General features: G+C 27.5%; 4 protein-coding genes across 4 annotated transcripts; 3 read left to right on the top strand and 1 right to left on the bottom strand.

The window, feature by feature from the left end:
* Nucleotides 1-1,593: 1,593 nt before the first annotated feature.
* Nucleotides 1,594-3,313, top strand: LOC118066112 (glutathione S-transferase 1-like). Its single transcript, XM_035081907.1, has 6 exons — nucleotides 1,594-1,731; nucleotides 1,913-2,084; nucleotides 2,153-2,211; nucleotides 2,296-2,437; nucleotides 2,714-2,881; nucleotides 2,980-3,313. Exons 2-6 carry the CDS (start codon nucleotides 1,944-1,946, stop codon nucleotides 3,127-3,129), a joined length of 660 nt encoding a protein of 219 aa, XP_034937798.1. The 5' UTR covers nucleotides 1,594-1,731; nucleotides 1,913-1,943; the 3' UTR covers nucleotides 3,130-3,313.
* A 2,992-nt stretch (nucleotides 3,314-6,305) lies between these two features.
* On the top strand, nucleotides 6,306-8,890 carry LOC118066113 (glutathione S-transferase 1-1-like). The gene is made up of 6 exons (XM_035081908.1): nucleotides 6,306-6,463; nucleotides 7,505-7,653; nucleotides 7,732-7,790; nucleotides 8,164-8,305; nucleotides 8,399-8,563; nucleotides 8,639-8,890. Exons 2-6 carry the CDS (start codon nucleotides 7,513-7,515, stop codon nucleotides 8,780-8,782), a joined length of 651 nt encoding a protein of 216 aa, XP_034937799.1. The 5' UTR covers nucleotides 6,306-6,463; nucleotides 7,505-7,512; the 3' UTR covers nucleotides 8,783-8,890.
* A 2,118-nt stretch (nucleotides 8,891-11,008) lies between these two features.
* LOC118066111 (glutathione S-transferase 1-1-like) lies at nucleotides 11,009-12,386 on the top strand. The gene is made up of 6 exons (XM_035081906.1): nucleotides 11,009-11,119; nucleotides 11,343-11,498; nucleotides 11,576-11,634; nucleotides 11,710-11,851; nucleotides 11,913-12,077; nucleotides 12,151-12,386. The coding sequence occupies exons 2-6, from the start codon at nucleotides 11,358-11,360 to the stop codon at nucleotides 12,313-12,315; spliced, it is 672 nt and encodes a 223-aa protein (XP_034937797.1). The 5' UTR covers nucleotides 11,009-11,119; nucleotides 11,343-11,357; the 3' UTR covers nucleotides 12,316-12,386.
* LOC118066110 (nose resistant to fluoxetine protein 6-like) lies at nucleotides 12,334-15,892 on the bottom strand. The gene is made up of 11 exons (XM_035081905.1): nucleotides 15,387-15,892; nucleotides 15,004-15,248; nucleotides 14,738-14,931; nucleotides 14,548-14,669; nucleotides 14,079-14,469; nucleotides 13,840-14,005; nucleotides 13,693-13,772; nucleotides 13,518-13,613; nucleotides 13,309-13,438; nucleotides 12,908-13,225; nucleotides 12,334-12,832 (listed from the first exon to the last, which is right to left on the bottom strand). The coding sequence occupies exons 1-11, from the start codon at nucleotides 15,616-15,618 to the stop codon at nucleotides 12,722-12,724; spliced, it is 2,085 nt and encodes a 694-aa protein (XP_034937796.1). The 5' UTR covers nucleotides 15,619-15,892; the 3' UTR covers nucleotides 12,334-12,721.
* Between the last annotated feature and the right edge of the window lie 86 nt (nucleotides 15,893-15,978).

Here is a 15,978-nt window from a genome sequence, read left to right as displayed (position 1 = left end):
CATCTGACCAAAAACTTTTCTAAACTTGAGAACTACTTTTTTCCTACCATAACTGACTTAAATATCTGCAAGTATCTACTAAAAAAAGTGGAACAATTTTGTAGCATCAGCTTGACATTTGTGGTTAAGTTATGGTGACAACCATCCAACATTCAACGATAACAAATATATATCTCAACTTTTATAGATTTTAGAATGTTATAACATACATAGTAGTATTTACATTAATCCAACATTGGTAATTAAAAATCATGACAATCGTACTGTAAGCAAGAATTGTTATCCTCAATGTCATATACGGATACTCAGTAATGGGGCATATTCAATTATACAATACATACACATGAACAATTCAATATATTTATGTGTACACATAAATGCATTTACAGAAATACAATCAACGAAAAGTTACCAGCTATTAACTCTGAAATTCCATTATAACCATTTATAAAAGCGTGTACTGGTTTTGGCTGGGGCGTTAACTGGTTTTCAACACCCTACGAAATGCCTGTGTTATCATCAATTCATGCTGGTTTCCTGGTCTATTCATTATTTACATCTGCGATACCGAATAAACGTTAATCAAAAAGTTGTTAAGGTTTATTTCAAGATTATTTATCAAGTATTTGCATTATTCTGGGCTATATGATACATTTCCAACCAACTAAACATACATTGGTATTGTTATTTATAACTTTAAAATGTTTCAAATAATTGTATACACTAATATTGACATTCTTAGAAAGTTAATCATAATGATATGAATTAACAAATTCCTTCAAATCTATGAGTAAATTCGCTATTTAAATTAATTCTCTAATGACATGTTTGACTATGCGAACTTTTCCAATAACTTGAAGTAAAAATTTGAGGGAGAGTAGTAAAGTAAATGAGTAGATTTGAAATATTAAAAAAAAAAATTGAAATTTAAAAATAAGTAACACATAAGTAAGTTTTAAAATTTAAAAATAAATAACATCATTTGGGCTTATGATCATAGATCAAGAATTAGGGCAGGCTTAAATGAGGAAGAAATGAGTAGGGGTAGTTGAAGGCATTATGATAAGATAGGAATTGAGTAAGGCATTAGAGTTTATATATAAAAAAATATAAAAATAAATAAACGAATAAAAGTGCAAAAAACTATTATTTTTTAACCGTGTTATTTTAATCATAGTGATTATCATAGAAGATAAAAATGAATATCTTCTTGATGAAATAACCTTACAAATTTGCTTCCATAACATTCATTTTTCATCCTCCTACATATATAACCAGTATATTACGAGGAATGATACAGTCAAAGACTGAACACAAATACAGGCTCTTTTACATAAATTACGAATTAATTTTAATTTTTGTATTCAATCGTATAAATAGCAAAAAAAGTTAATGAACGTTTGTTTTCTGAAGCTTTTGTAAAGTGTTTAATTATCTGTTTGTATAGTTTTAGCAGAATTTTTGTAACTGATGAACCACGAATTCCAATGCTTCCAATCTTGCTGGTTCATTGTTTGTCAACATTGTCATGGTTACTTTGCGCTTGCGTTTGCATGTACCACAACACAATGTGAATTCATTTCACGTTGTATACTTGTATACTTGAATCCCTGAACGTGTTCGTGAACCGATATTTCAATTGTTATAAAACAACGTATTTTATTTTGTCTATCACTGAATAAGCCTTTACAATTCAAAAATCAACGCACCTGCCAACAAATATTCTTATACGTGAGTAAAAATCATTCACGTAAAAATAATTAGTTTTCAAACAAGCACGAAAAACTATTTCCTTTGTTACGGTTGACGGAATTTCAAAATAATTACGTTAACCTTTTTTTTATTAAAATTTTTTCTTTTTTGCTTTTTCTTTAATGAAAAAACTCCTTTGTTCTTTAATACCACGACCTAGAACTTGATCGAAGAACTTGAAGTAATACAAAATGACAATCGATTTCTATTATCTGCCGGTAAGCCCTCCATGTCGAGCAGTAATGATGCTAGCTAAGGCAATAGGTGTTCATTTGAACTATAAGATAATAGACGTTACTAAAGGGGAACAGTTATCCGACGACTATAAAAAGGTAGCTATTTTTTTTGGCTCAATAAAATTGAACAGCTCTAATTTTTTTTTATCATCAAATAAAATCAGTTGAATCCGCAACATACAATACCAACTATTGATGATAATGGCTTGATTTTATCAGAAAGGTATATGAAATATTGCTCAAATGATATCTGATAAATGAAAAAACTATTTGTTCATAAAAATTTATTTGATTATTTTCTTCACAGTCGAGCTATAATGGGATACCTTGTGAATAAATATGCAAAAAATGATTCTCTCTATCCGACAGATCCAAAGAAAAAGGGCATTGTTGATGATAGATTATATTTCGATTTATGCACGCTTTGGCCTCGAATTGCAAAGACTTACGTATGTATAATTGAAAGAAATTCTAAACTTATTGAATTTGATATTATAAAAGCACATTACAATTTACTAAACATATTCGTTATAAAAGAAACTATTTTTCAAAATAGTATTTTACATCGCATCAACATGATAAATAATAATTATAATTCTTTTTTTCTGTAATAAATGAATTTTATTATTAATAAATGAGTTTAAAGTATGATATGATAATTGTTTAAAAGAATATTCAGTCTATACAATAGGATTAACAAAACTAATATTTTGTCTTTGTTGAAGTTTCCAGTCGTATTTAAAATGACAAATGCTATAAATGAAGAAGATGTCAAAAGCATGGAGAGAGGATTTGAGATTTTAAATGCACTTTTAAGTAACGGAGAATTCGCAGCTGAAGAAAATTTAACGATTGCGGATTTTTCTATGGTTATGTCTGTTGGAATGGCGCAAGTGAGATTTAAATATTTAATTTATTTATTTCTACTCAAATAATCCTTATTCATTTGAATATTAAACACATCTGTATGTGAACTTAATATTTGCATTAGATATTTGGCTTTGATATTTCGCCATATGAAAACGTTGTTTCGTGGTTTGAACGATGCCAAGAAGCCCTTGAAAAATATGGGTATGAAGAAATTAACGCTCCAGCTCAAGCACTAGGAGAATGGTTCCGTGCTAATTTGGAAGTTGTTTAATTATATTTTATTTGTCAACATGTGAATACTAAAACAAGATCCTGAACTACTCCAAAGTTCTCTAACGACATTTAAGATATTTCGTTAGTTTAAAACATTAATTAAACATTAATTTGACTTAATTTATTAGAAAATTCAAGCTCATCATTTGTTAAATCAATTTCACAATGAGTTCTAAGAAGATTATTCGGAGCAAATAGTTTATTTATGCTAAATTGAATAAATTACTTGACACATACTAGAATATGTATTAAATAAATATTCAACATAATTTTTAATTCAAGTTAAAATTAAATTGATAGTGTGTTTTATTTTTTATAATGATTTTTAGTTATATGTTTAATATTTTTATCTCTGGTTTTTCAGTTTTCATAAAACCTTGATTTACTGCAAGATTGATTTTATTATTATTGAATGATTGAGTAACTTTTTCTTGAGTTGATTGATTTTACGATATAACTTTTATTAAAGTTCAAGGTATTATTTAAAAATTAAAAAGTCGAAGTTTTAAAATACTTTAAAATTCATCAAAGCTTGATAATTTTTTCGCATCAATATAGTCATCTGCATATGTTGCACATTTGCATATGTAAATTTTTTAGTGATATTTATTTTATTCTATATAAAATATACAATCTAAATTTTTTTGCAACATGAATTCTTTCCTCAGCATAAAACACACAAATGAAAAATTTCATTTCAATTACCGAAGAGAGTATTATCCGGAAATGGTTAAAAAAAACCATATGATGATTTGAAAAAAATTACAACAAACTTTATTTTAAAAAACCCCAAATTGCTTTGACCTATTTTAAGAGAATACTATTCTCAAGTAATTTCTTATAAGCACAATTAAATTCTAACTCAACTGTTTTTGAGTTGAACTAAAAACTCTAAGAAAAATAATAAAATTTTTGTGAATGAAAAAAACAAGATAAAATAGAAAAAGTCATTCAATATTATCCCTTTTTCCTAAAGATACAAAGATATATATATATATATCATGACATAAAAGCGTGGTAGTAGTATGCTTGCTATATATGTACTGCAGTGGTCAATGCTAGTATCAAGTTTGCTCACTGTCATAACCAGAAGTGGTCATATCCGTTTCCTTCCTACTATATTTCTTGCAGAAAATAAAAAGTAGAGTATTATATCATTGAAAATTCAAAAGCAATCTTTATTCTCTAATTGGCTGCTTTAAAACTAATTTTGTGTTTCAACAAGTTTATTTCTTCGTTTAATAAATAATTATATTTTAAAGCTTTCTACAGAAATGAACAAATTAAAAAGCTTCTTGAAAGCTTTCTTATACTTCATGCGAATCCATTAGATTGGATACGCTACGGACACACAAACAATAATGCTTCTCTCTTTTATCTCTCGTCGTCTCTACGACATAATGCTAAACGATTTCGTAATTCCTTGCTATTCGGAAAATTGCTCAACAATGACGTGGCATAAAAACGACAAAATAAGCGTGAAAAAAGGGAAAAATCTTCTTTCTTGTAAATAGAAGACAATAGTCCTGAAAATGGTAAAAAACATTTAATGAATTCACGACTTAAAATTGAATTGATGGATTAATTTTATTTAAATCATTGTTACTTGGATTTTAATCAGCATTTCCCGGAAAGATAAAAATGTAAAAATAATCATTAAACATGTTAATTGCAAGTGGTTATTAAAAATCATAAAAATATCCGGACAATATCAAAAGGTAAACAATTAGTTATTTTTATAAAAAATTATAATCAAGAAAATATATTGATATTTCTTCAATTCATTGATGGAAGTATTTAAAAAGAAATATGCAAATGTTTGTGCTTAATTCTTTAAATATTTCTTTTAACCAAGTTTATTATTTACATAAATAATCAATTCTCTACGGTTAGTATACTAACTTTTCAATCAAATTTAAAAACTTTTATTTCCGTAAGCTGATCATGATTGTGTATATTTTCAAACATTGAATTTTATATTTATCTGTTAATCCGTGATTTTTATCTTTATTATTCGTATCTAAAAACAAAAGTTTTTATCTTTATTCCAAATGTTCAAAAGCGATGAACAAATTACGATATAAACTTTTGTCGAAACACTTTGGAATCGCTAAAAGAATAATTTTTAAGAATACACTTATAGTTTTTCTATTCATCTACTTTATGATTTTATCTAGACCGAATTGAATAGTAAGTAATAAAAATTTTAACTTCTGCAAGTATTTTTAAAAGTTCTTTCAAAATATCATACATTAAAAGAAATGAGAAAACTAAAAAAAAGGAATCTGCGCTTAGTTTGCATTTTGAAGACGAACTTCCCATTAATTGAAATCCGTTATTTTTTTATCTTTTATTTTTTTTGTTTATAAAAGATTGAAAGTTTTAATAATTCTTTAGAATCATGTAAAGTTATTAATAACCATATTGTATTGACACTAGTTTTGGACCATATTAATCACTTAATAAGTAGAATCTATTTCAAATCTCTTCTTTATTCAACTTATTTCACACTCTTTTTATTAAAAAAAAAACTGGCTGGACCGAGTTTGTCAAAACTTTTTTCAGATCTTCTTCATTGTATTATCTTTCGAATGAACTTTGTTTGGAGTTGATATCTTCAGTGGTTCTCGAGATATTGAAAACAAAAAAAACTTGACATATGCACGCACGTACATACACACATACATACATACATTTTAGAAACTTCTCATATGTTTTTAAATGTCTTAAAACGTCCGGAAACAACAAAATTGCGAATTTTAAAAATCAAACTCATTACAATAACTTTCTTATGGGAAGTTAATAAAATGCAATAATCTTTTTCATAATTATCGAAAATGGATACTTTGAACTCGACAACATCTATCGATCAAGGGATTCTTCTATCAAACAAAAAAAATATTATCTCACTTTTTACCCTGTTCAACATGACACATAAATGACTTGCATTTTTTTTTCTCAAGTCATGCTAGTTGTACTGATGAGTAAGTTATCAATTCGTGTTTATAGTGAATAATATTATTAGTTTTACGATTTTTCCTTCATTTACTTTAAAGTTACCGAGAATTCTAGAGATCGTCAACTAAAGTGGGGTTTTCTCCCACTTGACTCAACTATTCCCCTTGCATGGATACTGTACTCCGTGTGGCAAACTTACTTTCTAACACAGCTTATATTATATGACGCAGAGGTTGTATTAGAGAGAAGTGGTAATGATCCAACAGTATACGTACTTCATTCTACGAGAACTGTAATCCCACTTAGTCTTCAACTGCGATACCAACGTTGAGGAGTGGTCTAGTTGACAGTACGTTTTATCATTGCAAATAAAGGTATGCCATTATTTTTATTGATAATAACATGCAGTTTTAGTTATGACTAATAATTTTGTTTCAAGCATTGGATAGGTCAGTTTAAATTATCATAAATGCTTTAATTTGCAATTTTAATTACAGCAGTCAATTGATAGTTTAATTTTAAAACTAAAATTAAAAACTATACAGTAAATTTTTCATTTGAAATATGCTAACAAAATAAAAACACTCAGAACTAGAAAACTGTAGTGGTCAATGACCGTACATGAATGAACGCAATTGAATTATAAAAGTAAAGATTATTTTAACCAAGTTGTTTTTTTCAGCGAAAATTTAATAAATCAAATTTTCATTCACAATTATTAGTTTTTAAAAATAAAACATTCATGGAAAAATTTCAGACTTTGATTTAATATTGGAACTTTTTTTTTCAATGAATCCATTAATTGAAAAATTAGATTATTTATGGGAGTAAATTTATGTGTGTCTCAGTTTCTCTACATAACATTATTTGATATTCTCCAGTTAAAAATTATTTTTTTATCATTAACGATTGTGAATAAAAGTCGCCATGATTTGGTTCATTAATTAGATATAAAAAATTCTCTATTTCAAGGCTGACTAAAATATCCGTCTGTTCAAGGTTACATGAACATAATAATAACCCTTATTTGCTGACTAAAAGAAACCATTTTTAATTGTAGAAGATTACTTTTGATAACTGATCTCAAGATAAGAACAGTCAAAATAGTGTTAGAATTTGATAGTCACCAAAGTTTTGATGGAGCGCTAATAAAAACAATTTCAAAGAGAGATAAAATTTACCTATGTTTAGAATAGAATTCATAGAATACTAGTACGAGGTAAATATTACATAACCATGATAATATTTGCACAGTTGAAGGTCTAGTGAAAGGAAGAATATATTTAGTTTAATGTATTTATAATACCTTCACACAAGACACACTTTAATTCATTTATCTTGATGTATTATTATATTCATACCTACTGATAGATATTTTTCTTCATCAGCTTATTGATCTTTTTTTCCTTATTCAGAAGTTAAAATGCCAATCGACCTTTATCACACACCAGGAAGTTCACCATCCCGTGCTGTTCGCTTGGTTGCGGCAGCTTTGGGTGTAAATCTTAATCTTAAACTACTAAATCTTGCGGGTGGTGAGCACCTTAAACCAGAATTCATCAAAGTAAGTTTTTCAAGTAGTATAGATTTTTTATAATGAAATAACTGTAGTCTTAATCTTTAATTTTGCTTGATGTTATAGATAAATCCACAGCATTGTGTGCCAACTCTGGTCGATGGTGACTTGACATTATGGGAAAGGTAATAAAAGATGTATAAATATTTTATATTTCCCATAACTGTTTTATCCTATGTATATAAGAACTTGCTGTAAACTAGTTTCTCAACGTCAGTTTCTCTGTTAAACTGTCACTCCTTGTTCTAAATTTAAATAATATTATCTAGCTTTTTTAAGCAAATGCATACCAGTTTGAATACGAAAAAAAGCTTCCCTTTATTTATGCCTAAAATCGCTGAATACTTTATTACTCTATTTGCGAGTAACTTAATAAGTATTTATTGTGTATAACAGAGTCTTAGACCCTGAAACAAAACAGGAATTTCCAAACTTTCGTAAACAAAGTTTACAGCCTAAGTTTCTAAGTAACAACATGTTTTTTTTTCTGCTTTACAGCCGAGCTATTTCATGTTATCTAGCGAATCAGTATGGAAAAAATGATTCTCTTTATCCTAAAGATCCAAAAGCTCGAGCTTTAGTCGACCAAAGACTTTATTTTGATATGGGTACAGTCTATCAATCTTTCGGTGACTATTATGTAAGTTGTTGTACTTTGTTAGAGAAATGAATAAGAAGTAATGAATTGTTTCGAGTTCAGTTAGTGAATTACCACTTGTTCTTTTTATTTCAGTACCCAATGTTATTTGCCGGTGCTCCACACGATCCAACCAAGTATGAAAAAATTGGTAATTGCTTGGATTTACTTAATAAATTTCTCGAAGGACAAAACTACGTTGCTGGAAACAACATGACTATCGCTGATTTATCACTTGTTACCAGTGTTACCAATATTCAGGTAATTGATCAACATAAAATTAATGAGTTTAGTGATTATTCAAATGAATATTTAAATGATGGAATTATTTTATAGCTTATCAAATTCGATATAAGCAAGTATGCTAATGTTACTAAATGGCTAGAAAGAATCAAGTCTGAAGCACCCAAATACGAAGAAATCAACGGTGAAGGTCTTAAAGCATTCCAAGGCTTAATTGATGTTCTGACGAAGAAATAAAGAAAAAAAAAGATACTTTGATCGTCGGTTCTGCTATCAATGGCACAGTATTTAATAAAATAATATGATTTACGCTTGAAAGTTAAAATAAAAAATTTTTTAAAAGAATTTATTAGACTTTGTTACTCAATTTAATGTTTTATTTTATTTATTTTTATATTTGTGAAAATTGGAGTAAGTTATAAATGAAATTCTCGAGTACAAAACAATATTTTCTAAGAAGTTTAACGCAGAAGTAGAAAATAAGCTGGCACGTTTTCGTTCCTACTGGCAACAAGCTATAAATTCTCACGTTCTTCTCCTTGGGAATCACACGTTTACTCAGCTCCCCTGTCACTTGTTAGAAATCGTTGAAAACTTTATAAGTTCTTATAAGCCCTATCGTTCTGAACAAGTTCAGCATTCGGAAACGTCAATGGCTATCAATTTTGCTACTTTCCCACAACCTTATTTCAAAAATATTAAATTGACAGAGAGGACATTTGATATTCAACTAAAGAATACATGAAACATTGTGTGGACAAATTGACAGACAGTTGATCTGATTTTTATTTCAACAAAATATTTGAAGAAGCTTTTTCAATCCAATAAATAATTTTTATTGTTAAATGTTAAAACTTTCTTTAATATTCTACAACTGTTTTTGTATAAAATATGAGTATTCATTAATTTCTTTTAAATTCACTCTTCAGAAGGTTTCTTTTACAAATGATTCATTATTCTATTTATGATGCAAAGGATAAGATGAAATAAACTTTGATTTAGCTGGTATGATAACTCTAAAGCCTAGAAGAAATTCTTTCTTTACATTCAAAATATCATCTCTCACACATTTTATCTACAGCTTTAAGCACGTCTTAGCCTATAGAATTATATGTACTTTCTTCTCATGTAACTTATACTTTTTTATTTGGTCATTTAATTTATTTAAACTCATTATCGCTGTAAGCTTTGAGTAACTAATTCTTCTGTGATGGCCTTCTCTATCTTTTTTCTTCTATATTCACATATCTTCTTTTGTATATGTCTCTAGTAAAATTTATATAGAACCCTCGTAAAATCTTTCAGCTTGAAACATTGCTCAGCATTGGAACAATTATTACTTTTTTTCTCCAACTAAATGACACAAAATCGTTAAGAAAGATAATTTTTTAGTTCGTTTATTTTTAAAAAGTTTTATTTTTTTAGCAAGTATTAACGATCTATAAAAAAAGAGCATATCATAACAGTCATTCAGCTTGATATTTTCTCATATATCCAAAAGCAATTAATCCATTTTATCTTTCATTGAAAAAAAAGAACTGTTTCATATTAAAGAGGACATCTTGCGTGCTACTATAATATCGACTTGCTCCTAAATGTGAATGAATTTTTCAAGCATTAGCAAATGAACATTCCGCCACAATATTAATTTGACATTGAAAGCTTTATGAATGTCCGGAAAATCCAATTTTCAGCTCCAGGTATTGTCATTAGTCTAATATACTCAACAATTCTCGTGGAATTCATTATTCCCAGCTAACGAAGCAGATAATAGTTGAGTTCATTAAAAATTGAAATTTTTCTATTAATGTAATTCATTAGAATTAATTACCAATACAATTGTAATCTAGTTTCGGTAACAGATTTATTAACATGTTCATTGGTAGGACCAATAAAAAGTTGTTTGCATTGGAAATTGGGTAAATTTACTATTTGTACCACAGTAAAATCTTAACAGCGTAAATTGGAATGCCATTAAAACAATAGTAAGTGTCAGTAATAAATTTTTCGTTGCAAATTTTAATTAACAGATATCGAGAAATGTATTTTTGAATTATTATTCATGAAAAGAATGAATATAAAGTAATTGATGATATTTAAAATATTGACAATTTAATTACTCTTACAATGAATTAAGCATTTATCCTACTAACTGAATTCACTATTTAGAAAAAGTGTATTCTTTTCTCTAAAGTTGTGGATAAGAAGAGAAATTTATTCTTCATGAACCATTATTTTATTTATGTTTCTTAACTTGCTCAAGTTAGAATTCTTTTTTAAAATTCATCTCTGCATTCCTTCTCGAGAGCTTGACACAATTGGAGAGATATAAATTATAAAAATATTAAACGTTCTTAAAACCAAACAAAAAAAAAATCGTACAACTATAACCAAGGATATTTACGAGAAGCTATTTTTAGAAATACGTATGCACATATCGACTTTCTTCGGTGACATAGTACTTTCCTCAGTCCATTGATTCCCACGAAAGGAAACAGGTAAATTCAATCATTTTTCATCAAGAAAAATATACAACTTGTTCAAAATATTATATAATCTAATCTGCAACAAGACGTAAGTAAACTTTGAATTATTAAATAATACTTTTTATATAATTTGGTTATCTTGATTAATATTGCAAGCAATAATAACTATTGTTGCAAAAAAAAAACAATTGAATTTCTGATTAAATCTGGGGAAAAAACTTGTGATATCTTCGGTATAATAATAAACTTGAATATTGGAAAGAAACTAGATTGAAAAACAAATTTATTTATTACTCTCTATTTTATTTCAGTAATATTAAAAAATAATGACTATTGATCTTTATTACTTACCACTGAGTCCACCTTGTCGTGCTGTCATGCTGACAATAGAAGCACTTGGAATTGATGTTAATTATAAAACTCTTAACATATTGAATGGTGAACATCTTACTCAGGAATATGAAGAGGTAAATTTATTATATTAATTTGAGTGGTTGATAAACTAATTAATTTATCGTTATTAACAATTTTTCATTATATTCAGATGAACCCACAAAGAACCATTCCATTTATGGTTGATGATGATGTTAAATTAAGTGAAAGGTAATTAACTTGGTAATATGAAAATAACATATTCATTATTAGAACGTAATTATAAAATTTATTGATAATTTTTAGTCGTGCTATTATGGGGTATCTAGTTGATCAATATGGCAGTGATTCTAATCTCTATCCAACAGAACTTAATGCACGAGCTTTAGTTAATCAATTTCTGCAGTTTGATGCTGGAAAACTGTATTCGTCTATGTCAGCTTATTATGCAAGTATTATTTGATTGATCAATAATTATTTAATTTTTTTTACACGTAATTTTTTTGTAGTATCCACGTGTATTTCAAGGACAAGATCTTGATGAATCTAAATTACCACCACTTAAAGATGGCTTTGATGTTCTTAATAAAATTCTTGAAAATAAGGATTTTGTCACAGGAGAGAATCTTACCATTGCTGATTTGACTTTAATTGCTACTACTTCAACAGCTGAAGTAATCTTTTTTATTAAAATACCATTTAATAATGAGTGATCTTCATGGTAATTTATTTAAATAAAAAATACAGGTACTAGGATTTGATTTTGAAGAATATCCAAATGTAAGTAGTTGGATAGAAAGAGTGAAAAGTGCAATACCAGGATTTGAAGCTGTAAATGGTGATGTAGTAAAATTTAAAGAATTTTTCAATAAACCCGAAGAAGAACCAGGAGAGGAGCCAGAAGAGGAATAAATTGTGATTACCAATTAATCAATACTTAAAATATTTATTATCTCACACGATACACTCATCAATAAAATTAATTTCACGTATTACTTCTTTTTAATTTAATCATTATCCTTGGATGGAAAGCATTCTGGTATTCATCATTCAAAAATTATTGTACCATCAAAGAAGTAAGTATCCACAGAGAACGATAACATTGGAATCTTCTGCTACGTTGCTCAATACAACTAGTCTGGGTCTTGGTATGAATAACTGTACAAGTAGATTTCTACATTCGTTAGTTCAATTATTATGTAGACTCTTTTGACAATGGTACCGTAATAATTTCAATTCCAAATGAATAAATTGATTTTCATAGGATACTTGACATTTTTGTTCAACTCACGAAATTATCGATTCGAAATGTTAAAAATTATAGACCCAAACAATTGACAAAGAAAAGTAGCATTGGAATTTCTACCACAATTGACATGATGAAACCACAAGCATAAGTGAGAAATGATGCACCAAGTGCTAGGGCGATCTATTGGAAAAATGATTAATTATTAAAAATGGTCTAAATTAAATAATTAAGTGCACATGGAAAAATAATTCTTACTAAATTCAACATTTCAATGTGTAAAGATCTCTCAGAAAGAAGAAAAATTGATTGAGTAACAATTGGATTAAGTAAATATGCACTCAAAGTCAATCGACTTATAGGTATCCAAAATTTAAAGGAAAGAAAACTATTCACAATTCCTGCATGATTAGTCGAACAAGCGACTAATATCCAAGCAATACCAATTGCCCAAACTGTCCTACTACACGCTACGTAAATTGCTGCTGTTGTAAAAGACACATTTTTATTTGTTGATCCAAATAAAGCAACAAAGATGCATAATAATCCGATAATCCAAAGTGCCCATAATGTTTTCTATAAAGGAATTGGGAAGTTTTAAATACAATCCATTAAATATTTTTGTAAATTACAAAATAAAACAACTAATAACTAAATACTTTTTCAATTTCCAGTTTGCCTTTCAATTTTATCAAAAAATATCCTGTAATCATCCCAATTAAATATGGATTAATTCGTATCCATGTTGGAGTATAAATCAAATCAAACTTCTTCGCTAATTCTTCCATTCTTTAACAAAAAAATAATTGTCAAGTGTATTCAAAGTTATATCTATTAATTTATAAAAAATTCATCCAAAAACACTTACGTGTATATATATTTGTTTGTGTAAGAAATATGAGCAAAGAGTATCATGGATCCAATCATGATACAGCATGTTAGTGCTGCTGCTAAAGAAAAGAATCTATAAATAAAGTATTAATTAATTTAAAAAATGGATTATATAATGGAATAAAAGTTTTATAGAAAAAATAGCTATTTACATATCTGATAAACAAAGCAATATCTGGCCAATGATGAAGCAATGCATGTCAACAGATAAATACCAACTCCAAAGAAAACACTTGAAAATAAAAGAGTCTATCAATATTCATCAATAATTGTTTAGCTGAAAAATTTGTATCAATTACCACATCTTTATAAGAAAAAAAATTATTAATGTATAAAAGATTTCTCCACCAGTATGTGGCACACGTTTCTAATTGATTTTCACTAATTTCAAACACAGAATTCCTCGTGATCCAATTGTAATACATCCATGCAATTCCAATTATCAACATGTAGACTGGAGTCAATCTATAAAAACTCATGTGAGCATTGATATTATAAATAATAATTAAATGGCTGTTAATGACAAAAATTACTTCACCTAACAAATCTTTTTATAATACGATGGAAAAGTACATTCCATTGAAATTTAGTATTAACATTTCCCTTTTCTTTGAGCTTCTCTCGTCGATTAAAATGACTCCAAGATATTAAAAAACCGCTAACTACTAAAAAAGAATCTACAAATAAACTCGCATTAGTGATTAATTGAGCTAGCATTCCTTCAGTCAATCTAAATGCCCTAATGCGATTATCAAAAAAATTATCTGAAAAAACACATATATGAGCGAGAAATGTGAATAATAAACTCATAGACTTTATTCCATTAATAGCTCCAATGTTTTTTGATGAAGACTTGGTATTGAATATGAGTAAAGAATTTGAATAAGCAGAAAAGCCTATTAAAATTTTTTCTGCTTTTGTTGGCTTATCTAAAATGAATATTATTATTCTTATTATAATTCTATGAAAAGAATCACTATGTAAAAGTTAATGTATAAGTAATTTACATGTTTCTTCTGAATTATTTTCATTTTTTGCACTGTTGAATTTTTCTATACGTTTTTGATGAATGATAAAATCGTATATTGTACCAAAAACAATCATCAAAAAAAGAATTATTAAAATAGTTCTGAAATTCATTATCTAATTATTATGAAGAACAATTAATTATCAAAGAGCTGTTCACAAATAATTTACCCAACAGTTATACTACGCCAATTATAAAGCCACTCATAATCGTTTTCAAAATTAATTACTCGTATAAGGTTTAAATTAAATGAAAATACATTAGTAAATATTAATGTTTTTTCCTTGAAAATCTTTTTTAAAATTAAGCTTATTTCTTTTGTCGAACATGATTTAGGAAGACACAGCCCAATATTTATAGTGTCCTGAAAAAATAATTCAATGTTTTTAACTACACTTGTTACATTAAATCTATAATTATTTTTCTAATCACTTACTTCAAATGGTCTATCAAAGTGAAATTGGATGGTTGCATTATGCTGTGCTCGTGCAATAAAATAATTCACTTCAAAAGGTGGGAATTCTTCATCAAATTTATGAGCTATGGAAAATTTTTCGAACAATTCTGGAGAAGTTTCAAGACGCCGACGATTTCCCAAGTCAAGACATTGACTTCTTAAGCCAAGCCAAAAAATGTTGCCAGTAATAAAACCTGGTTCTGGTACACCATTCGTATCCAAAACTATAGTAAAAATTAATGAATTCTGCATTTTTTTCTAATTTTCCAAATTCGATTGTATATATCCATTACTATTATGAATTATTTCTATCATGAACTTAAGAAAGTGTGATTTAAATAATAACCTGATCTTACACTAACCCTTTAAGCTCCATATTAATCGATTATCAATTCCTTCTTCTAAAATGCTGAGTTCATTTCTGCATACACTTGAACTGTTTAAGATATGCGAATTAGAAACAATTGCATATAATGGTGAATTCCTTTCCATTATTTCAGGAAAATCCGCTGCCACGAAATCAATTACAAAAAAATTAAAAATATACCCGCATATTGGAATTAACATAGCAGAGTATATTGTTGAAATCTTCATGATGATAAAAAATATTTATATCAAAAAAATATATTAATTATAATAAAGTTACTCTGAATAATAAAATTATTTAAAACTCATTACTAATAGTTCAAAAGACTTTCCATTTAATTAAGAAGTTAATGTATGATAGTTAGATGGTGTTATAGAAATAAAATTCGTGATTACACCACAAGAGATCATGAACAAGACTAATATTCAGTTCTAGAACTTCTATTTCTTACAATGTAATCACTTGATTAGTTGATGAAGAATTTATGATTATCTACATACATTTGAATTTATTTACAACGGAATAGTATATTGAAATAGCTAACAATGTAAAAAAAATCTGGAAAAAATTAAGTATCAATTTGATTG

Source organism: Chelonus insularis, unplaced genomic scaffold (genome assembly GCF_013357705.1).
Source record: "Chelonus insularis isolate UGA/USDA-ARS -01 unplaced genomic scaffold, ASM1335770v1 contig_326_pilon, whole genome shotgun sequence".
In the NCBI taxonomy this organism is placed as follows: Eukaryota; Metazoa; Arthropoda; class Insecta; order Hymenoptera; family Braconidae; genus Chelonus; species Chelonus insularis.
Note: the sequence above shows the minus strand (reverse complement) of the source record. Positions and strands in the feature narration are given on the sequence as shown.

Excerpts from the sequence above, each read along its gene's own strand:
- LOC118066112 (XM_035081907.1), top strand. The coding sequence starts at position 1,944 with ATGACAATCGATTTCTATTATCTGCCGGTAAGCCCTCCATGTCGAGCA. Across the intron at positions 2,438-2,713 it reads CTCGAATTGCAAAGACTTAC|TTTCCAGTCGTATTTAAAAT; the intron begins GTATGTATAATT and ends TCTTTGTTGAAG. Across the intron at positions 2,882-2,979 it reads TGTCTGTTGGAATGGCGCAA|ATATTTGGCTTTGATATTTC; the intron begins GTGAGATTTAAA and ends TATTTGCATTAG.
- LOC118066113 (XM_035081908.1), top strand. The coding sequence starts at position 7,513 with ATGCCAATCGACCTTTATCACACACCAGGAAGTTCACCATCCCGTGCT. Across the intron at positions 7,791-8,163 it reads GACTTGACATTATGGGAAAG|CCGAGCTATTTCATGTTATC; the intron begins GTAATAAAAGAT and ends TCTGCTTTACAG. Across the intron at positions 8,306-8,398 it reads AATCTTTCGGTGACTATTAT|TACCCAATGTTATTTGCCGG; the intron begins GTAAGTTGTTGT and ends TTTTTATTTCAG.
- LOC118066111 (XM_035081906.1), top strand. The coding sequence starts at position 11,358 with ATGACTATTGATCTTTATTACTTACCACTGAGTCCACCTTGTCGTGCT. Across the intron at positions 11,635-11,709 it reads GATGTTAAATTAAGTGAAAG|TCGTGCTATTATGGGGTATC; the intron begins GTAATTAACTTG and ends GATAATTTTTAG. Across the intron at positions 12,078-12,150 it reads CTACTACTTCAACAGCTGAA|GTACTAGGATTTGATTTTGA; the intron begins GTAATCTTTTTT and ends TAAAAAATACAG.
- LOC118066110 (XM_035081905.1), bottom strand. The coding sequence starts at position 15,618 with ATGAAGATTTCAACAATATACTCTGCTATGTTAATTCCAATATGCGGG. Across the intron at positions 13,773-13,839 it reads TTTTTTCTTATAAAGATGTG|TGTTTTCTTTGGAGTTGGTA; the intron begins GTAATTGATACA and ends TTTATTTTCAAG. Across the intron at positions 13,439-13,517 it reads ACAAACAAATATATATACAC|AATGGAAGAATTAGCGAAGA; the intron begins GTAAGTGTTTTT and ends TTTTTGTTAAAG.